Below are 22705 nucleotides of genomic sequence, written 5' to 3'. Positions count from 1 at the left end.
ACTTCATGTTTGTGACCTCCCCCACAAATCGTAATACCCAATATGAAAGTATTAGGAGGCGGGGTCTTCGGGAGGTAATTAGGGCATGAGGGTGGAGCCCTCGTGAATAGGGCTAGTGCCCTTGTAGGAAGAGGAGAGACCTTGCTTCATCTCTATGCAAACCAGGAAGTGCACCTTCACCACACTCCGACTCTGCCAGCACTTTGACCTTGGACTTCCCAGCTGCAGGAACTATGAGAAATAAATGTTTACTGTTGAAGTCACCCAGTAATTTGGTATAGCAGCCCAAGCTAAGAGAGTATGCTTCTCCAGTTCCTAATGGGGTGTTCTCTGTTTTTGTTTTTGTGGGTTTTTTTTTTGTTTGTTTTTTTACAGAATTTTTTTTTTAATCCTCAGCCAAGGATATGTTTTTCATTTTAGATAGAGAAAGGAAGAGAGAAACATCGATGTGAGAGAGAAGCATCAACTGGTTGCCTCCCATGCATGCCTGACTGGGGATCGAACCCGTAACCTGGGTATATGCCCTGACCGGGAATCGAAACCTCAGTCTTTTGGTGTACGGGATGATACTCCAGCCGGCTGCGCCACCCAGCCAGGGCCTGAGTTACCTATTTTTTAATTTACTGAATTACCTTTTACCTCTTCTTTAATCTTCTTTTCCCAATTGTTTGCCTTTTAATTATGTCAAAACATTACATAGCAATCTTGTGTTTAGGGATAAAGGTATTTTCTCACCTCAATATTATATAGGTATTTATCTATATTTTCTATAACTATCACCATGGTTCAACGGTTCATATTCAACCATGATGTCCTGATTGATATCTATAAACAGAAGCCTAATTTTACTTTGCAAGGGGTAAACCAGTGGTCCCTGGAAATGTCACCGTTATCATTATAAGTAAACAACTTAGAGACGAACTCATGGATGTTTTCTTAATCTTTTCTTTTGTTCTACCATAACTGTGTAATGCATGACATGTGAGATAGAGTTCTGCCACGCCAAGTCCTCCCGTCCTCACCTCTTCAGGTTTCAGGAGTTGCCCTAGAAGAAGTGCACTCCTTCCGTGTGAACTACTGAACTGGCTTACCCAGGGATTTTTTCTAAAACTGTTGAGGTTCAGACCACCTGAGAACTAGGAGACAGCAACCTGGAACAGAAGGAGGTGAAAACGACCTTGAAGATTTTCCCAACTACTTAAATTTATATAATTTTTGCATATAATGAAGTCATTACTGAAGAATTTAAACAAATAACCCATAAGACGGTTTACCATAATTGACCTTTTATTTTAAAAAATTACAGGGAATGATTTTCAGCATATCTTATTTTATAAAAGTACTGCTTATATCAAACATTTTATATCACTATTAATTCCACTGAAGAGCTGCCTTTTTTTAAGGTACCAATTCCGAATGATGGGACGGTTGCCCCTAAAATAGGAAGTTCCCATTATTTATTCAAATGTCAAAATTAAGATTATGGAGAAGATTATTGCTTTATGGCTGGACAGGTTGCTACTAGCACATGTTAGGTAAATAATAATCTTCTTAAAAACTATGAGGTCATTCTGTTTAAAACTTTTAGGATAATTCACAGAAAATAGATAATATTTATTCAAATTACACACTGAAGGGCTGGGTTATTATAGACACTTCTATGTGAAGCAGCTCTTTAAAGAAATAAGATACACATATAGGTCTGTCTGGTATAATACACATAATTGAAATTAATAAAACCTGGAAGACCAATATTGTTATGCTATGTTTTGTTAGGATCTTTTCTTAAAAATCACACATGTAGTATCCGTCTGTGCTTAAACTGTTCAAACGCAGGAGAAGCTTAAAGAAAAACACCTCTGTACGTGATGATGAGAAGGAAGTAATAAACTTTTTTGAAATTGCACTGTTATTTAAGTCACGTTCCCAAAGCCAGACCCCCCTGGGCAGGGCTAATTGGCGGCCTGGGGCGGCCCCTCCGGTATCAGGGACGTGAAGAAGGTGGTGACGAAGGACCAGGCGGCCGCCATCAGCCCCGGGCGGTGGAGCGTCCCAGCGTCCTCGCCGGCGTCCTCCCCGCTCTCCTCTCCAAGCCCATCGTCCATCAGACGCTCCTTTCAAACAAATCCAGAAACAGAGTCCTGAGTGACTGAATGCCGGCGCGAACGCGTGCCCGACGAGGAGAGAGGCCAGCACTGCCCCACAGCGAGGAGCAGTGTGGGGGTGGGGTAAGAAAGGGCGCACGGCTGGTCCTTAGAGATCCTCGTTACATCCAAAACCAGCCGACTCCTCGGTGTCTGAGTTCAAGGGGATAACTGCCAGTTTAACACGAGAAACCCGCACCGCGTGCGGAACTCCCTCTCTAGGCTGTTTCAGGGAAGAGGGACATTAGCTCCTCCCGTCTGGTTCTAGCACACGGCTAAGCTCTCCCAGAGGAAACCGCACGGTCGGTACGTCCGCTTTCCTTCGTGCGTTACTCTGCGAGTACTCGTGGGACACCCCAAGGTTCTGTTACCGTGTTGGTCGGGCACAGCACTGAGGACACCCCTGTATTTCAAGTATACCACACCCCATTCGCATACCATTTCTTCAAGTTCCAGGTTGTTGGCATCTTGCCCATCGTTAACGTCTGCGTTGTGGCGGGGAGCGTGCTGCGGGCCTCCTTCTTGCCTGAAAGGAAACCACCCAGCTTGGTGCCTGTTCAGTAAAATAAAAAGAAAGGAAGTCGCAACTGTTTTATTTGTACAACTAAGAAACATAGTGTCCTATGAGAGAAAAATCATTAGAACTAGAATAAATGAAAAGACCATCTCGCCTACTCAGGCCGACTACCCCTCTCAAAGCAACGACGGCAAAACGGAAATCATTTTAAGTCTAAAAGTCTATCATGGGCTTAACTGGCTCTACACTAGATATTAAAACATGTCAGGAGTCATGACACCTTTTTTTGCTATTTTTCAAAATGAAATTCAACTACATATTTGTGTCTTGGGGAGTCAGGAGGCAAGGCAAAGTTAGTCTAATTCTGAGGGAAAAAATCTGACCTGTATCTATAGGTCTTACTATTGATACCTATAATTAAAATGAATAGGCCCTGCCCAGGTAGCTCAGTTGGTTGAAGCATCATCCTGATACACCAAGGCTGTGAGTTCGATCCCAGATCAGAGCACATACAAGAGGCAACCAAAGATGCATAAATAAGCAAACAACAAACTGATGTCTCTCTCTCTCTGTCTAAAATTTATTAGAAAAACAGGAATGAATTATGTATTTCCTCAAGTTCTAAATAATTGGGAGAGCACATCTAGCTGAATTAACAATTTCTATGAACGACAATAAAGGAAAATTTGCCTCTAGACAATTCTGAAAAATGTTCTCACTCGACAGTCGCTCTGCTTCCGATGCCAGACCGGTTTAACCCGACACTCACACCCCCGCACCCGACCGTCACAGCCGGCTACCACGTGCCAGGTCTCCGCTGGACAGTTCCAGGAAGCCATTACAAGGACCAGAGTCAACGGGCGTCACTCACAAGTAGACCAGCAGCATGGCGCCCATGACCATGACGAAGCGGCTGAAGGAGGAGTAGAAGTACACGATGCTCAGGAGGATGGCCGCGCGGGACAGCGTGTACATCCAGTCCAGCCAGTCGCGGTTGAAGTCCTCTTCGTTCAGCACTGGCCCCCCCTGTGCGTTCATCTGCACGTTCTCATTTATGGGTCGGTTTTCCTGGGCCACCAGGTTGGGAGCCGGTGGCGGTTCTTCTCCAGGGACATGTGCCAGATTTAGAGGCTGTGACGGTGGGGGCTGGGCGGGGGTGGCGTCCAATGTGGCTTGAGCTGAAACTGCAGCTTGACTGGAAGAGTCACCAAAATACGTATTAAAAAGGAAAACACTCTGTCACACTACACGATGCTTTCCAACCTCCCTGGGTAAGCCGTGTGTCTTTCATGAACCTGATGTGGACCATCGCTGCCCGCCCCCCACCACACGCCTCAGTGGAGAGTGGGACCAAGACTGCGGCTCTCAGCCTGGTCCTGGGGGGATGGGGAGGGTGAAGAACTGCCACTCGACTCGCTCTTTCCTCCCGTGCACCAAATACTTCACAAGGTGATGACCCGATCTCTTCCCAGCCTTCTCACTCATGGCCCCGTCTGTCATTCTACGTGGAATGAGAACCCCCAAGCCCACCACCTTTTCCTCAGATCCAAGTTTCAAAAGATCTGTCTAAAAATGTACATTAATCATGATGCTGGGTGTCCACCGTTAGTGGTAAATGATCTGTATTAGTATTTTAAGATATTAACTAGATTCCCGATAACAGCCTCTCAACCCCGGCCCTGACTTTTGGGGACCCCAGCTGGGGGCCACTGGTGTAGCGCCTTTGTCAAACAAATGAAGAATCGTGGTCCTGAAGTTTGCTTATAATTTAATTGCTTGGAAATCAGAATAAATGTCCCTATAAAGTGCTTCCCATAAAAAAATACGTCTGGATTTGTTTTCCGTTATCCAGCAGAAGGGGAAGCCGTAAACAAGGGGCTGCCACGAGCGGCTCAGTGCCGAAGCTGGGTGAGGAGCACCCAGTGCTCGCTCTGCTGTAGTCCAGCTTTCTGTGTGCTGACGTTCCCGTACACTCAGAAGCTTAAAACTCAAGGTAGCAAAATAAAACAAAACAGAAGTTTCCTAGGCTACAAAAGCCTATGTAAGCCTCTGTGCTAATACTCTGTATCTGCATACTTTTTGGTTCCAAAACACTTGCTACCTTACAGACATTCTAACTCAAGGTGAGCATCTCACGAAGCGTGAGCACGAGGCTCCAAGGTCACACAATAGACATGAGAGGAGATGACCTAGAAACAAGCTAGGAGAAGCCCCACTTGCTCAGCCCTTGTCAGGTCATTCATGACCAGGGCTGCACACACCCAGTAGGGGACTAAGCACAAAGCAGTTACTCAGATGATAACTACTGTGTTACCATGGCAACAGCTAAGGTACAAACAGCCTGCCTGGGTTATGCAAGAGAACAGTTAGCCTATGAAGTTCATAAAGCAGGTCAGCTCCATGGATACGGCGTGGAGGACAGATAAGGATACAGACTGCACACCGCAGACAAGAGAGCTGTCAGATGCTTGGCAGGATGGGGAATGAATGACTCAATTATGCGTCCGGCAAGGGAACCTGGCAGGAGTCGGAGGAAATGCGGGAGGAGCCCGGGAGAAGGAGCGAAGGCAGGAAAGTGAGTCCGCAGTGAGAAGACATCTGGGCAGATTACAGGCAGGAAGACACAGGCGACAGACAGAGCTACGGATGACATACTACCTCACCCTGGTACCCTGCTGGGTTTGGGGTAACAGAAGCCAGAATCAAAGCCGGCTGAGAGCCAGGAGAACGAGGAGGAAGGGACAGCCTCACAGGTGGAAGAGTGCGCGTCTGAGGGCGGTGGGGTCAGATTTCAGACACGGTGCACTTGGGGGAAAGGCACGTTTCCCTGGGGGACGCTTCCCTGGGGGACGCTTCCAGCAATCAAGTGGGGAGCCAGGACAAACCGGGAGACAAAGAGCTGGGAGTCGTCACAGCGAAGGAACAGAAAGGCCACGGAGGAAAGAAAGACGCCATGGGGACCGGCCCAGGGTCAATGCCTGTCTGCCCGGCCAGACTGAGCGCCACGGGCACCGGGGAAGTGCACAGGCGCATCTAACTGCACAAGGGGTGCTGTTAGCGGACGCCCCAAGGACACAAAACGACTGATCAGGAAGAGAAGAACAGCAAGAACGACCGAGCCGGAGAAACAGGGAGAGGGGGGCGCTGACGAGAAGCCAGAAAGGCGGAATGAGCGCACGGAAGTGCTGACCAGAGGCGCAGCCTGAGCAGAGCGCTGTGGTCAGGAAGCAGGGGGCCACCCCGAGTCCTAGGAAGCATGAGCCTCGGGGACACGGGGCTCCCTCTACTTCTTCGTATTCGGCGTCCCATCTCTTCATGTGGCGTTGCCGCCTGCCAGGGAAACTGTCCTACGTTTTCTCCTCTTAAATAGATAAAACGTTACACTTATGCATTTCCATAAATTAGTGGGGAGAGGGCGAGGGGGAGAACAGGGTTCACTGACACGAACCATTTTCCCTTTAGCCAAATGACTTTTTACGTATCTGCCGAGATGCTCGTGAGCTCCTTCGCCCGGTAACCTTTTAAAGCTAAGGAAGTCCGCCGGTAAACGCAAGCCCCCACTGCGCCGCTCGGGACGGACGCGGGACAGACACAGAAGGGCGGCCCGCGCTCACTCACTACTGCGCGTAGTACTGGTGCGCGTACATCTGCTGCCACCACAGCACCTGCAGCGGGCTGAGTGCCGCGTAGGCCGGGAACGCGGCGGCCACGGGCGGCCCGGGGGGCTGGTTGTCTGCGTTCCTGCGGGGGAGAGAGAGAGAGACCGGCTCTCAGTGCTCTAGAAGCTGAAAGCGTCTGCCTACATCTTCACTCCTGAACCCCAAGTCCTGCTACTGAATCGGAAGCGGCACCTTAACCAGGTCCCCGCCACCGCCCGCGGGGGCCCTGATGCCCGAGCCGGATCAGAGGCGCTGCTTCCCCGAACCCTGCAATTCTCGGGCCGAGCCGTCAGGGAGAGGAAGCAGCGGCGCCCCGGGAAGGCCGGCGCGAAGGAGCCCTAGGAGGCCGGCGCCGCCACTCACCCCGGCCTGCCGGGCGGGAGCTGCCGGCTGGGGCCCGCGTCCGGCTGTGCCGCAGGGAGGACGCGCTGCCTGAGTCCTTCCGACGAGCCGACGGCCAGCGGCACGGTTTCCGAACTGGACGATGGAGTTGGGGATCCTGGCTGATCGGGGCTCTACAAACAGAAATGTGATGACTTTTTCAAGAAGGTTTAATTCATTACAATCATGAGATTACAGACACATTGCTAACTATGTTTTTATGAAATCCCTGCAAAGAGTGAATTTTAGGAATTTGAATCTTGAGATACTTTAATTCTGACAAGACTGAAGACCTCAGAATAATTAAAATTGCTTGATTATACAACAGTTCTTTTAGCAACTAGAAAAGGCTAAGTAGTGAGTAATGGTATACAAAAAAAAAAAAGAACATACAAAATTGTGAGGATTAAATTAATGCATGCGAAGTTCTTTCCAAGATGCCTCAAACGTAGAAAGTGCTCAGTAAAGGAGCTAATTACTGGGTCATTCAAGCAGTTACTACGTGCCGGGTATGGTAGACCATGCTATTAGTAGCAAACTGGTTTAAAATTACGAGGAACATGCTAGAAATCAGATCTGGTGTTATCTCTGACATTAACAAGGAACATAACCTTAAAATTTCACTTAACCTCTGAGTCTCAGCTTTCCTGCAGAAAATAAGATTGAACTAGATTTTCAAGATTCCTTTCAGTTCTAAACTTGTCAGTTTATAGATACGATCAACAAAAAAAATTTTAATGAACAAGATGCCAATCAGAATTTTAAAAACCTCATGCTCCAGTGATGTCAATAACTCACCAGACTCAGCAACCTTAAACAATACAGCCCCTTGAAGACCACCCCAATTTTGTTGCTATTTGAAAATAGTTTATCAAGTGTTTTATGTAAATTTAAAACACAATTCTATTTTATATAAATGATAGTTCTTCCACTTAAAAACCCTGGGTACTGCATGATTTGAACCTCCTTCCAGGTTCGTTAAAATTGCACGTTACCTGCCCTGCCTTCCCGGTGACAGGATGTCTTTTCTGCCTTCCCTTGCCCTGCCCTGTGAAAGGTCCAGGACACTGGTCTTTTGCAAAACTAACGAAAGTCAAAGCTTTCTCTAAGATGTTACTCCACACAAAATAGGTGTCCAATATCTTACTAGGGAGTCTCGTTCTTAGAGACATGAATTTGGAAAAGCTTCTTTTCTGGAAGATTTATCATTAAGTGGATGATAAAAAGGTGGTTAATTGGATGCTAACAGAAGAAAGCCCTAGTCTCTGGCAGCCCAGGCCAGCATCTCTAGAACTAAGGATTTCTGACCTTGTTAGATAACTCTCTCGGACTAGATTTTTAAGACAGTTTCAAATCCCACTGAAATTTCTCAGTCATAAAACATTAAGGAGAATTCAACTTATTTTTCTTCTGATACACTTTAGACTTTCATAATGCACCTTCAGAAACTGAACATATATGCTGATGACAAGAACTCACGGCTGAGGGACCACTACACAAGTCAGAGGATCCTTCTGCAACAAAAACCAAAGCAATACGACTATTTCCAAAGATTCTATACAGAAGGTCATGCCAACGCCAGTGTCCTGCCCCATCCTGTGCAAGGTGGGAAACAGATCACGGCCCCTGGATTTGCTCACAACACGTACTGCAGCGTAATGCCAGCTGAATTCCCACAACTGGGACCAGAGAACACTGACCCCTGAGACACACTAATGAAATACAGCCACTAGAGCATCTGGCTCTTAAAGCAGCAGCTAACTAGTATCTCCTGGAAGACCTTTCGACTGGTTACCACCTCTCCACTCATCCCCTCCTTCAAGTTCTGGCTAGATTCTTGTTCTCTCACCTCCAAACTTGTCACAAAAAGCTTTCATGGGAAACCAAAACTAAATTAACATAAAAAGATTTGGAACAGTGTCTTTAAAACTTATAGAGAATATATAAGTTGAACAGTTTAACTATTAAGAAAAACTTCCAAAACAATTTTAGGTAAATGAAAAAACATGGCAGGAGAAATGAGGTTAAGTAATTTTTCCTCCAGCAGTTGGAATGTATTCCCAAATCCAGTCATTTTAAAAAATAAAATTCTTGACCAAGCAATCTACTTCAAGATTTAGCATACTCAAAACTCAAATAATTTAATCCACCTTGAATAAAGCATTCCATATTAAGCACCTTAAATGTTTGTGAAATTTTACTGGCCTTAGAGCTTTATTATATAACCATGTCAGAATTCTGTTTTCTTAGCATTTCAGTAATTAAACCCCTGAAGACTGGATCTATTACTGACCCCCACACAGCAGATAACTCACAGGGAACAGGCTTCCAGGGACCGCACTGGATACTGAGTTTTAAAAACAAAGTTTAAATGCCTTAATCAAGCCACTCAAAACTCAATCTCACAACCCACAGCTCCAAGTGTCCTGCTTTTTCACTTTGCTTCCACAGGCAGAATGAGGATAACCCGAAGACTTCCACATTCGCTCCTCCCAGGACAACTCACAGAACTGCTGCTGGACGCCAGCGCCTCGTGACCTTCGGTGCCGGAGCCGGAGCCGGGAGAACTGGGAGGAGTCCGGGACGTGCAGACGAGGTGAACCATGTGACACTCATCTTGCTAAAATGGAAGAAGACGGCACTGAAGGGGCAGCACTGGGAAAGGCGCGGTCAGACGCCGGCAGCAGCTAGGCTGACATACTTAACTCAGAACCTGAGTGCCTTTCTAGCAGAGCCATTTGTCAGTAAGAAATTGCTGCCATTGGAAGGTCAATTTACCATTTTAGAATATGGAGTCCTTTTGAATTCAGTATTTTCTCTGTGTTTGGGAAACGGTCAAAATGCTCAGTAATTGCTATGTGAAAAAAATGATTACTTTTTTATGTGAAGGAGCCTTGAAGCAGACAGTGCTGTAAAGTTGTGTCAAAGCAATCTATTATTTCAATATAAAAACATCTAGCACCTTAATATCAGAACTGTAATAGTCACACTGAAGCTTAGACCTGCAAACTCCGAGTAGTAAAAATATTGCCATTACTTAAGAATTTGCATCTATAATAAACTAACTCAAATAATTTCACCATAATCTCATCTGACTTAATGTTAGCAAGATGATATATAGTTTGTTTTTTAAGTCAAAACTGATTTTTACCTATAATACTTCTGTTTATATAAAGCATATATTTGAACTAAATTCTGTAAATATCCCATGTGTTTCCACAAACCTACACATATGACTAAAGAAAAATATTCTAATAACGATTAGGCCTGACACTTTAGGTTAGTGATTACATGAGTATATTTACACTTAGGCATGAAGCAAGTAAATAAGATGGAGAAAGGAGAGAATAAAGGAGAACACAGGATAGCTCGGCAACTTAAAGAAGAAAAGAAAAGGAAAAGCAGAGTGAGATCAAGGGCAGGGGCAGGAATGTAAGGAAGATGCCCAGCTGGGAGCCGGGGAAACAAGGCAGCAGAAGCTGAGCCTATCTGCTGCCTGCCTCAGACCCAGCGCTGTGCACAGTTAAGTAAAGGCCGGCCCCTCCCCTAACAGGGCTCAGGACACCGTGAACAGACAGACCCGACGGGCGGGTCAGAGAAATACAGGACATAGTCTTTCGCAGAGCTGAGCCACACACACTACAGCTGCCCGGGGGGTTTAGAGAGGTCAGGGTGTGAAGAAGGGGCATTTCCAGGGCATTTCCGGAGCCAGCGTGCCCTGAGAGGCGCCTAGCAAGGCACACCAGAGCCCTCCCGCTTCCAATGCCCCTTAGCTTCAGAGCACAGGACCTTAAGCAGCACCCAAGTAGAAGATCCTTACCCTTGGAAACCTAGTTTCAAAGGTCCTATTACTCAATTAACTCATGGTACTCATTCGCCTTTGGAGAAAAGCATCTGTGAAACCGTTTATAACTAAACAGGTAAAGCTAATAGTAGCATTTCACTGAAAAAAGGAGTACACTGACTTTAACAAAAACAGTTCAAAGGTCTATTAAAACATAAACACATTACAGGAGTCCCTCTCTATATCGTGGCTCACTTATCACGGCCTCACTGTATCGCAGGATTTTTAAAATATTGTATTTAATTATTTACCACGGATTTTTTGCTGTATCGCGGGGATTTTGTGGTACCGTATACGTATCTTGCTAAAGTTACGCAGGTCTAAGAGTGTAGAATAAATGTAAGGTTCCTACTTCGCGGAGGGTCTAGAACGTAATACCCGTGATAAGTGAGGGATCACTGCATTCAAAATGTTTTATATAAGGAGCCAACAGTCCTTTGACTGAAGCCATCTTTATTTTAAGTCTTCTGGTCAGAAACCATTTCTGGCAGCAAGAACCTTTTTAAAAAGTGTTCGTGTGCAAACTAGCTATCTTAGGGTTAAAATAATAAACTAATGTGTGTTTTAAAGCATAAAAACAGGGAGAAAAATGAAGAGGTGAGGCACAGGTGGTGAGGGTATAACTACTCTGTATGACCCTATCACGGTGAGTTCACGGCATCACACATTAGTCCAGACCCACAGAGTGCACGCCACGACAAGGGGCCCGCATGTGACCGGCAGCTTCGGGAGACCATGATGTGTCGGGAATGCAGGGTCACCGGCTGTAACAGACACACCACTCTACGCTCTAACGTGGAATGTTGTTCGTGGGGAGCCTTGCGGGTATCAGGACAGGGGTGTGTGTGAAACCTCTGTACCTCCGCACAATCTAAAACTGCTCTAAAGAAATAAAGTCTATTTAAAAGGTAGAGGGGAGGGGGAACCTGCTACAAATTCCACACTTTTTGAGACAGAAAGAAGGTATCAAACCACCTTGGCAGCCTGAAACTACATGATTAAGGTGCAAATGACAGCAAGAAGTCACAGTGGCAAAGTTAAAATGTCAACTCTCTGAACAGAAGAAATATACTGGTATAAGACTTCTTAAAGTTTCCCACTGCTAATCATGAACAAGAAGAAGAGGAGGAAGGTCTCCTAAGTCGGGTCAGAGCTACCCAGAACAACATTAAGAGTTAAGTCAGGGGGAGGGGGGGGTGGAGGTGGAAGAGGGCCCAAGGGAGATAAACAGTAATGAGAAAAATACAATAAAAAAATAAACTATTAACAAAACAAAAATATTTAAGTCAGAGGTCTAAGACAAAATATCAAAGCTATATATTCAATTTTGCTACATTCACAAACAAAAAGGAGCATCACAAATGCAAAAAGTTATAAAAGTATAAATTTCACAAATAAGCATGAGTTAAAAGCCATTAAAAAAAAAAAAAAGAAAAAGAAAAACCAGCATTCCAGCTGATTGTCAAAAAACAGCACTGAAATACATTTGAGCGCCAAGCACCAGCATTCAAAGGTTGCTAACTGATGGACACCTGGGCTTCCTTCTGTTTCTGGCCCTGAACTTCAACTCCTCACCTGAGCACCTTGTGTTAAGACGTCATGCAGGCTGGTCAAAAGGGGCTGTGACAGGAGACTGCCACTCGGGAACCCTCGCCACACCCGGAACGCTCCCCTCCTGCACCGCTGCTAAGCTGACGGCGTTTTCTTACCCGGAATGCCGCATGCCTGAGCACTGCAGACTCCGCTCTCAGACAGATATACAGAACTGCTACCTAAACCAATGGGACTCGATCGTTAGGCTCCTCACTTGAACCTAGGTCGTGTTTACCTGTTATGCGGCCCAAACGGGCTGACTTTAAGGACCTGAGAACTGAACTGGCTGGACATCGCTACAAGTTCAGAACGACCCTTCTCGCACTGCCTGGGTCTGGCACAGCAGGTAGTGGTAGAAAGCTGCTTACTTTTCTGAGAATGTCCTTCAGCTGCAGATGATCGGGGAGCAGTCTGCCCGAATACACCAATCTCTGATCCTTCGTCAACTAAGAAATGGGACAAAGAAAAGGATTCAACTTCTTCTAATTACACAAGACAAAGGTCGGGAATAACATGCCTAATGTGGGTGAAATAAACTCCTTTAGGCACAAATAAGCAGAAAACTGACATAGTTTAAGATTTTTGTTTTTCCAAATTCCATTTAAGACATTCAGAGCTCAGCAAATGGTAGCATATTTACTGTAGATGCAATGAAAGAGATAATTGCCAAATTTAAGAAACAGAAAAAAGGTAAATTGGAAGTCTGTCTTTTCAGCCATAATGCAACGCATCTGTGACTATCATAAACGTTCCAAGTGTAAATGAGAAGGTGGGGCCTTCTATTATAGTCAACAACTAGGTAAAATTTGAAAGTCACCAGAGGTATTTTATATTGTTTTGCTAGTACCTTTCATCTAAAAGTATATGCAAGATTTTTTTCTTTACTAACATCATGCAGAACAATTTATTGGTTTTAATTCGAGTCATTTGAATTTAGTTATAGCTGTAGGCAACTATTTAATCGTTTTTACCATTCCTACCACTCTCACAGATAGCTTCGTACATTTTTCAAACATGAGACTAAAGAAAAATCAACTGAATTGCACGGAGATTTAGTTGTCATCTCTATAAGGAACCCCAAATAGGAAATACGTCTGGTTGTCTCTACTCTATTTTGTACTTAAGATAAATCTGCTAAGCGTTCCCACTACTGGCATTAAGGTATTTAAAATTAAAGCATTTATGTATAGTCCCCATAAGACCTCCTATTTCATAATTGAGAAACGGGCAAATGTTCCTTAAAGTACATTAAAGCAATTAAATAGCAGCTATAGCAACAACTCTTATGTCAAATCCAAGCAGAACTATAACAATGTTTAAACAGACTATACATTCAACATGGTTGGTAAAAGAGGTTTTCATAGTAAAAAGAAGCGTAACAGAAACTGTCATACCGAGTAAGACCTACAGTTCAGGGGTCCTTAGGTACCAGACATGAGGGTTTTGGTTTAAGTATCACGATGAACTCGTAGAACTCTCTGTCTTACACTGTACTGCCACAGTTTAAGTCCTCAACTGGGACTATCTTGTCGGTAGGAGTCCAGGTTGGCTCCTGTGTCACTCTGACATGACCTCTGTCATCTCAAACAGTTCCCTGCTTTTAGGCACAAAAGGCCCCAGGTGCCTCTGCCATGTTTCTTGCCCCAGACCTGGCCCCAGCCAGGAGCCTTGATTCCTTTTAATGGGAAGTGATATCTAAAGACCAAAATCTGGGATCTAAGACTACTTTACTGTTAGTTGTCATTCTTTCTAAGAGGCTTCACTAAGGAAAGCTAGAAAACATGCATTTTTTTAGAAAGAGATACTTAAGAGTTCATACTGACATTTCCAAATTAAATTAATAGGGCAGTATATGGTTTTTACTTCTTTTATCTTCTCTCACCTTGAAAGTCTTGCTTGCTAATGACATTAACAATCGTATGCCACTCACAAACTTACTTATATGCTTTATCCTACTATATACAAGACCCTGGCTGGTTTGGCTCAGTGGATTGAGCGTCGGCCTGCGAGCTAAGTGTCGCTGGTTCGATCTTCCAGTCAGGGCACATCAGAGAAGGAAAACTCTGACTCCAAAAAACCTCCGCTGCCTTGCGGCATACCTCTTCAGGGGAAAGGCTAAGGGAGTAAACCCCGACAGAAAATCCGGAGCCGGAGTCCCTAAGGCGGTTTGACGTTGTAGTCAACACCGGCAACTCCTGCGGCGCACCTGAAGCCAAGCTGTATTGACTCCGTCTTTCCCTTGGACCCTTCAGCTGCGAAGACAGGGGGGGTCTGCTGCATGGGCAACAGCAGACCCTCCATATCACCCTGCCCAGGCTCTGTAGCTTCAGCTTCACTGGAGAGGACACTCCAGCGTCATCGCAAGATGTCGATTCAACACGGGAGGAGACAGATACCGTGTCACTCCCGAGTCGGACTGCACAACCATTCTCGGCGGTGCAGATAGACTCTTAAGAAGCTACACCATCGTCTCTCGAGACGGACGGCTGCCGACGACTATATACAATCTCAAAATAAGAATAACAATATTGGGTGGAGTTTAAATGCCTTGGGGCTTCCTTCAGTCCTTACATATATCCCCCTAGAAATACACAGTTCAAATACTGTGTTTCAGAATTACTTGGGATAATTCCTCCTGCAGTTACATCACCTTCCTGACAGTAAATTATTATGTTACCAGTTAGGAGTTACTTTCTCTATTTAATTTTTTAAATTCTATGGCAACAGAGTAAAAACTATATAGAATGATGTCTACTCAAAGAGGTTTAGTTTCTGTCCCTGTTACCTCCCTCCCTCATTCTGAATTACCCTTCCATCATTTCTTTTTACCAACACCACGGATGTGAACATAAACACAAGTATTTCCTTCTTTTCACATGTAAAAAGTAGTATACTGCCCCTACTCCTTTGTGCCTTGTTCTCCCGCTTAATACACCCTGGAGATGACGCTGTAGCAGGAATAGGATGTCTTCCCAGTCTTTTTGACAGGTGAGTAATGCTCCGTTACACAGAAGCCCCACATTACTGATGGATATGAGTATTTCCAGGCTTTTGTTATTACTCATCACGCCCCTCCTTCACAGGACCCTATGTATTTCGGTACTCCCTCAGAGCACCCTGCAACGTGGAGGTCCCCAGTGATCTTGATAAAGCAATCTTGGTGGAGAGCAGGGTAAAACCTTAACTGGAAGGGATGTTAGAGAAAAGGGGAGGGGTACAGTTAGAGACTGTGAATACAAACAGTGTACAAGGAGTTCTGCACTAAGGACAAGGGAAGAAATAGAGCCACAGCTAGAAGGGAAGTGGAATCAAAGAGGACGGGGCCCTGGACAGTGTGGCTCAGCTGGTTGGAGTGTCGTCCCGTGTACTAAAGGTTGCAGGTTCAATCCCCAGTCAGGGTGCATACCTAGATTGTGGGTCCGGTCCCAGTCAGGGCGTGTACAGGAGGCAACCGATCGATGTTTCTCTCACATCGATGTTCCTCTCTCTCTAGAATCAATAAATATATATCCTCAAAGAAAAAAAAAAAAAAAGAGGGTCTGCTCTTACTTGTTTTACTATTTTGTGTTTTTGTTATTGTTTTTAAAAACAGAGAAATAACATGTCTGTGCGCCAACAGGAATACTCTAGTAGGATGGAAAAAGCTAATGATGCAGAATCTAAAAAGCGCTGTCCTAGAGCAGCTAAGAAGGGGCGAAGGAGTCGGACTGACAGAGGAACACAGCAGAGACAGATGAAGAATATTAAGACACTTGTACAAGAACCACTCCCACCACTCTGTGCCTCAGCGTCCTCACCTGTAAAGTCAGGGCAATAAGAGTATTTCATGGACCTGTAAAGTGAGGGCAAAAAGAGTATCTATTTCATGGAAGTAAAAACGCACATAAATCTTAGACTAGGGCACAACACGCAGGAAACAGACCATGAGCATCTGATGCTAATTTCTCCTCCCTGCCGCTCTGACATCACGCAGTTCCGTGAGGCTCTACCGTGCAAGCACTGAAGGCCGCAGGGCTCACAGCAGACCACGTGCATCATGCAGGAGAACAGGCCCAGGGCACCGCCGCGCAGGTCTGGCTGGGGCTGCGATGGCCTGAAAAGGAAAGCCTGGGCCACATCAGAACAACTTCCAGGTCTCAGTTTAAAGTGACATTTGTGAATAATAAAAGGAAAGCTTTTCATTAACTTTACCTTCTCTACACCAAGAAAACACTCTGATGTTGGTTCAAAGAAGGCCACTTGCCTCCCCCAGCGAACCATCAGCACATCCTACGGACAGGGACTGCACCTCCAGAGTCCCGCTCAGGTCGGTCCCTCCCTTTCCATTTCCACGCCATCCCCCGAGTCTAGACCGTCCCGTCCTGCCTGAGCGTCTGCGACAGCCCCTTAACCTCCATCCCAGAGTTAGTCACTAGAGTGACCCTTTAAACATGCAAATCAGCCCTGTCCCTCTGAGGGACCCCAGCACACGGGGTTCACGTCTCATTCCTTACCACCCCCAGACGCTCCCAGCAGCCCGGGTTTCTGTCTCGGCCTCAATGGCGCTCCTCCCTCCTGACCCCCTAGCCAAACGGGCACTGACTCAGACCTCCAGGCAGGCCCAGCTCCTTCCCGACTAGCCCACCTGCACGTTTTCTCCCGGCTCCCGCACGGCGAGCTCTTAGCCAGCCTCCAGGTCTTAGCTTTAATAGGCCCTCCTCAGAGCGGGCGTCCCTGACTTACAGATGAGAGTCTTCCCTGTCACATACCCCCGTTTGCTGCCTGCATAACACAAACCACCATCTGTAATTACATTCACACGCTCGTTTCCCTGAGCGGAATAGGGGCGCCAGGAACAAAGAGTCGTGTCTGTCCAGGTCCTCCCTTTGTTCTCAGGGCCTAGCCCTGTGCCTGACTGGTAACCAAAGTGTTCCAAGTCCAAAAGGCTTACACAGATTTGGAAGACACCCCTGAAGTTCATTCTATCGGTTATTTTCCATGTAATCATTAACAATGGAAATGAACTATTTAGTCTATGAATCACAATACTAACCTAAAACACCTTCTGCTGCTAAATCCATCTATCTGGTTCATTTCTACAAATGGTGCTAATATTAGGAATTACTATGAAGAAGCAACCATGTGTTAATATCCTAGGACTAACTTTGCTCTGAATTAGCAGCCAACTTCAAATATCCTTTCACCTTTCCACGACAAGGGAATACCAATTTTTTAAAAAGCAGAATACGATAGTGTAACAAATGACACGGTACCCTCCCAAAAAATACATAAAACAAAAACAAGTGGGGCCCAAGATGGGGAGAAAGCGGAATCCTCGTACACCGCCGGTGAGGGCGTTCCTGGAACGGCCTTCGTGGGGAAGTCAGGCATTTCCTCGGAGTTCACGCAGAGTTACCGTATGACTGGGTACACGCCGAGAGCCACACAAGACCCGTCCAGCAATGCTCACAGTAGCATTATTCATGCCAAAAAGCTCAACCCACCACGTATGTCAGGCGATAAAGGAATACACAAAATACAATCAACAGGACACGGAGTATCCTGGGCCGGAAAAAGCAACGAAGAGTGAGATACGCCGTAGCGTGATGAGCCTCGTAGACATCACAGCAAGTGACGGGAGCCGGACACAAATGGCCACGAATGTGCTGCGATTCCGCGTACGTGAGATTCCCCCGACAGGCCAGTCCGGAGGCAGAAAGGAGCCTAGTGGCTGCGCGGACCGGGGAGCAGAGACGAGAGCGGCTGCATGTGGGCATGGGGTTCCTCTTCGGGTGACACACACGTTCTGCCATCAGTGGGGACAAGTGCAACAGCGTGAACTACTACAAACCACTGAGTTGTACACGTTAAAGGGCAAGTTTTACAGTATGTGGATTTTACTGAAATAAAAAATACTGTTGGTTTAAACTGAATATTCTTCAGATAAGCATAAGTTCTAAAAGAAAAAGGAATTCTTTAATTGTACTGTGGTTGAAAATAGAGAAAAAGCAATTTTCTGAACCTATAAACACACTGGACCATACCTGTTCAGGGCGTCACCCTTCTGTCGCTCACACACTACATCAGGCAGTCAGCGAACCCTAACAGGTGTGGCGCTGTCCCGCCTGCCCTGCTCCGTCCTAGACGAGCCTGGCCACGCAGGGCACAGCAGGGGCAGCTGGGCCACCCAGCAGACACACCTGCTGCTAGTCTGAACGGAACCACCCCCGGGAAAGAGCCACCTACCCAGCCAACCCAGGATGCTCTGCTGCCCCCTGAACAGACGCTGCCGAAAACCACGGTGAGGGAGGTTGGCCCTAGTATAACATGCAAAAACCAAACCTCAACGGGGGGAAGGTTCTTTTTCTTCCTAAAAGCTTTAGATATGTTATTATCTAAGAGTCTAGCTGTTCAACATTTAATCGGATATGAAAAGCAGATAAAATACTATGCATCTCTAATGTATTTTAAGTGTTGACAGGAGTCTGGCAGTTGAGTTTTACAAAGCCAACAACACTTGATATTTCTAGAAGTCACCCAGTTGGTATCGAAAGATAAAATTTTTTTATGTGAAGAACTAGATGGGTCTCTTATAGTTATGTATGGCTGAAAAAGTCATGTTCTTAATATACCCAACTTCAACACCATCAAAGACCTGTGAAAGCATCTATAACTTGTATGTTAGTTCAAAGAACTATGACCCAAGTCCTTTGAAAGTAGTAACATTTCACTAACATTTCAGTACTTAATATAGCTGTCAAGTCAAACAGCTTTAAAGAGCTGGTTCCCAAGACAGGCACAGAACATGATTTCCGTGGGAAATGAAATCTGTGGATTTGTACTGGGACGTCGCTTGCACACCCACTAAATCCAGTGCCCCCGAAAGCCCCAGAAATGCAGAAATGCTGTAAACAGAAGCACAGTTTACCCAAACTGTCTGCCCCTTATCTCCTCGCAACAACTGTACGCAGAGCCAGCAAACAGGGCTTAGGGAAGAATTTCCTCCAGATCGCCTAAGGGACACTCCCTGCTCAGCTGTCAGCGTAGTCACACAGCAGAGCACACAGAAACGCAGGGCTGCTGGGGGTCCCACGAAGGAACAGGAAACCAACGTGCTTTCAGGTCTTGAGATAGCGTGCCCCGTATCTTCCCTACAATCTACAAACTAAGCAGAAATGACCCCGCACTAAGCTGACATTCATTAGAACAGTGTTAATGCTGCGTTACCCAGACATCTGTCACTGTTCGATGACAAACCATCTGAACAGACAGCTCTTACGATAGCTCTTTTAAGTTGCAAGTTGACTACTGAGAAGGCCAAGTTCCTCGAGGCCTTCCTTAATCTTATTCCACGTAACCATCACAAACCACGTGAACTGTAATGGTTAAGCGCTGACACTCGCAAGTCAGACAAACCTGGGATAGAATTCCAGTGCAACATTAGTTCTGAGAGAACACAGTACTTGTTTAAAAGCTCTCATTTGCTTAAAACTGTCGTCTAAGGAAAACGTCCCTGGGGACCTTTTCTTAAAAACAGCCCCACTAGCTGTACCCGTGGGCTATCACAACTCACTTGGCACAGACTTGCTGGAGGAGGGAGGTCAGCTTTGCCAGGTCAGGTGAGCAGGTAATTAATAGGCCCCATGCTGTCGGGACAGCCGCACACGGGTCCCCTGCGTCCCCGCAGCAGGCAGGCGCGGAGGGCGGGGCCTGAAGGAGTCTGCCACCGATCTGTCCCCGCGGGGCTGAGGACCCACCGCCCTGCCAGCCTGCGCTGGAGATTAGTGCCTGGGCGGGGGCGGATAAGGCACCGGAGCCTCTCAGAGGGGTTTTACAGAAAGAGAGTTTTAGAAAAGTGTTTGGTCTGGCACCGTGCAAACCAGGCCCCCCGGTTTAACCCAGGAGTACAAAGAGCCTCCCCGAGGCGCAGACTTGGGCGCAGACTTGAGACGCGGGCGCCCTAGAGCCGCACCGGGCTGTGCTGCGAAGAGCACCACGGAGGTCTATGACCTGAAACACTGACCAGCCTGCAAAGCTGTTTCCACTCTGAGACTGTGCCAAATGAATCATAAGCAATGGGAAATCTTCTGTAAAGCAAACCATTCTCAAACAAATTACCCCCTGTGTAAACTTTAACTTTCAAACAAAAGATCTGAGTAAACGAAGCGTTCCAGCGTGTCCCAAGAATTTAAATACCTCAGCGCTTTAATTTCCTCTACTAAAAATATTTGTATCACAAGGGACTGACACACACAGCTAATGCCAACGAGGGATCGTTTTTCTAAACCTCCTATATTTGCAATAACCGCGGTATTTCTGTAGTTATTCTAGAAATCTAAACTCACTAAACGTCACACTGCAACACTGAAACCGCCCGGATTCATCAATATCTCAATATAGATCAAATGCCCTCTTTCCCTATCAAGACTTCTTAATTATCAGCAATGCCCTTTCAAACCTACCACTGCGGACAGATGGAGCTGGACTCCCGCTACTTTCTTTAGTATCTTTGCAATACGCAGACAGCCCTGCCACACAGATTTACAAATGGGCGTACGAAAGGAATAAAAAGATGTACCAAGTGGTGGGCAGGCAGGAGGACTGTTCTCTCCCAAATTAGTGAAATTTCTGTGTCCTGTATAGAAGGGAAATGAGGGAGGGAGCGAGGGGGGGAGAAAAGTGAATCTAAAGCTCATTACTCTTTGCTTCTTAAATATATATATACACACACATATATATACATACATGTGTGTGTGTGTGTGTGTATATATATATATATATACGCTAGTCTTCAAAGTGTAATTTTACAGGGGTATGTACTTATTTCCAAGGGGAAAAGAAATTGCTCAACAGTGAGCAAATTTCTGGGCCAGAGGTTGAAGGTAAGAAAGGAATTTCAGTCTAATAAGCAATATAGGCTTTAATACGAACTGTAGTGTATTTTTTTAAAGGCTGTAACTGTCATCCCACATTAGGTTGATGACTTTTAAGTCCACGAAAAGTGATCTTTTTTTCTTCTTTTTTAAATACCTGCCGATTCTTATGTCCCTTGCTCTTACTGTACACGCGTGCCAACCCACCGAGCCTCATCAGGAAGATACTGATGATGGCTCGGTCGCTCAGGGGACACCCACGCTCATCGGAACTCAGAACGCTCCGCAGTCCACCCGGGGAGGCCCGTCCGACCCGGCGGGGCCGCGGCGCCAGCCTCGGGACACTTACTGGTTTGCTGGGGTACACGTGGGACAGGTGCGCTTTTAGCTTCCCCACGGTCCAGCTCAAGCAGCAGCTAATGGTCTGGTCCCTGTACTTCTGGTTCGGCGCTCTGATGACGAGGGTCACGGGCCTCTCCGTCCCACTGCGGTCCATGGTGCCCCCAAAGCCGAAGCCGGTCAAGAGCAGCGGCAGCCCAGAGCCCGAAGGAGCCGCGGTGGCGCCTCCCCGCGCGGCCGGGGTGCGGACGGGAGCGGGTGGGTTCCTAGTTTTCCGCGTCCAAGTCCGTCACGAGTGCATCGGGACACACAAAGGCCATGGCCGGCGCCGAGGGGGACGGGCGGTGGCGGCGGAGGCGTCTGGGGGCCCGGCCGCGGGTGCAGCGCTGGCCGCCAGGCCCGGGCTCCGCTAGGTTCCGCCGGACTGCGGAGGGCGGCGGGTAAGAGAGAGAAATCGATGAGCCGGGAGGGAGGGACGCAGGGAGGGGGCGCCGCGGCCCGACTCCCCGCCCCGCCCCCGCCGCGCCCCCAGCCTGCAACGCAACAAGGCCCCGACGCGCCGGCCGCGCCGCCCGGGGCCGGGGTACCTGAGAGAGGGCCGCGGGGCCCGCCACCGCCGCCCTCCGCGCCCGCGAGGGGCCGCTCCCTTCCTGCGGCTCAGCGGCGGCCACGGCCAGCCCCGGGTCTCGCGAGGCGGCGCGCTGGCCGCGGGGACAGTTGGCCACGGGGCGCGGCCTGCGCTCCGCCCGGTCCCTCGGGCGGGGCGGGGGCCGGAGCGGGGCAGGGCAGCGCGGCAGAGGGCCGGGCGCGGCCCGGGCGGCGGCAGGTGGCAGAGGGCGGGGACTGGAGCCCCGGCGCCGGCCGACGGCGCGCCGCTTTGGCTGCAGCCGCTGCTGGGAGCCAGGCCTGGGGCCCCTTTAAGCCGGAAGCCGCAGGGCGGAAGTGCGTCACGCGGGGCCCGGCCGACCCCGCCGACGGCCGCCGCGCCGGGGTTCCCCCAGGACGCCCTTCCGGAGTTCCGGGTCACGCCGTGGCCCCCCGGGCGCGTCGGAGCGCGCCGGGCCTCGCTGCGCGTGGGGTCCCGACTCCCGTCGGCGCCGGGCCTCGCCGTCAGCTGAGCTGGCGTTTGCGCAGCCTGTTTGGCCGCCCCCTGACGCTGTGACAAGGGTTCCTCCGTCCTGAGTTGTCCCTGCAAGGGGCACTTCCCTGATGCTAAGTCAAACCTCTGCTCAGCACTTTTGGGGGTCGACCGTCTGCAAAGCACGGTCCCGGCACGTTCGGCGAAGAGGCCGCGAGAGTACATTGCGTAAAGCTCAAAGGCTGTCTGAATAAACCTGGAATCCACCTCTGTGTGTGACTCTGGGCATCCGCTCCGA

At 47.7% G+C, this 22705-nt stretch overlaps 1 protein-coding gene across 1 annotated transcript; it reads right to left on the bottom strand.

The window, feature by feature from the left end:
* Positions 1-1269: 1269 nt before the first annotated feature.
* On the bottom strand, positions 1270-21783 carry HERPUD2 (HERPUD family member 2). The gene is made up of 8 exons (XM_090287027.1): positions 21340-21783; positions 12507-12584; positions 9208-9321; positions 6684-6835; positions 6280-6402; positions 3533-3856; positions 2583-2697; positions 1270-2114 (listed from the first exon to the last, which is right to left on the bottom strand). Exons 1-8 carry the CDS (start codon positions 21484-21486, stop codon positions 1953-1955), a joined length of 1215 nt encoding a protein of 404 aa, XP_090143153.1. The 5' UTR covers positions 21487-21783; the 3' UTR covers positions 1270-1952.
* Positions 21784-22705: the final 922 nt, after the last annotated feature.

Source organism: Furipterus horrens, unplaced genomic scaffold (genome assembly GCF_987537825.1).
Source record: "Furipterus horrens unplaced genomic scaffold, mFurHor1.1.pri manual_scaffold_9, whole genome shotgun sequence".
Taxonomy (NCBI): Eukaryota; Metazoa; Chordata; class Mammalia; order Chiroptera; family Furipteridae; genus Furipterus; species Furipterus horrens.
The sequence above is the reverse complement of the archived record's forward strand: the minus strand, read 5'-3'. Positions and strand labels throughout refer to the sequence as shown.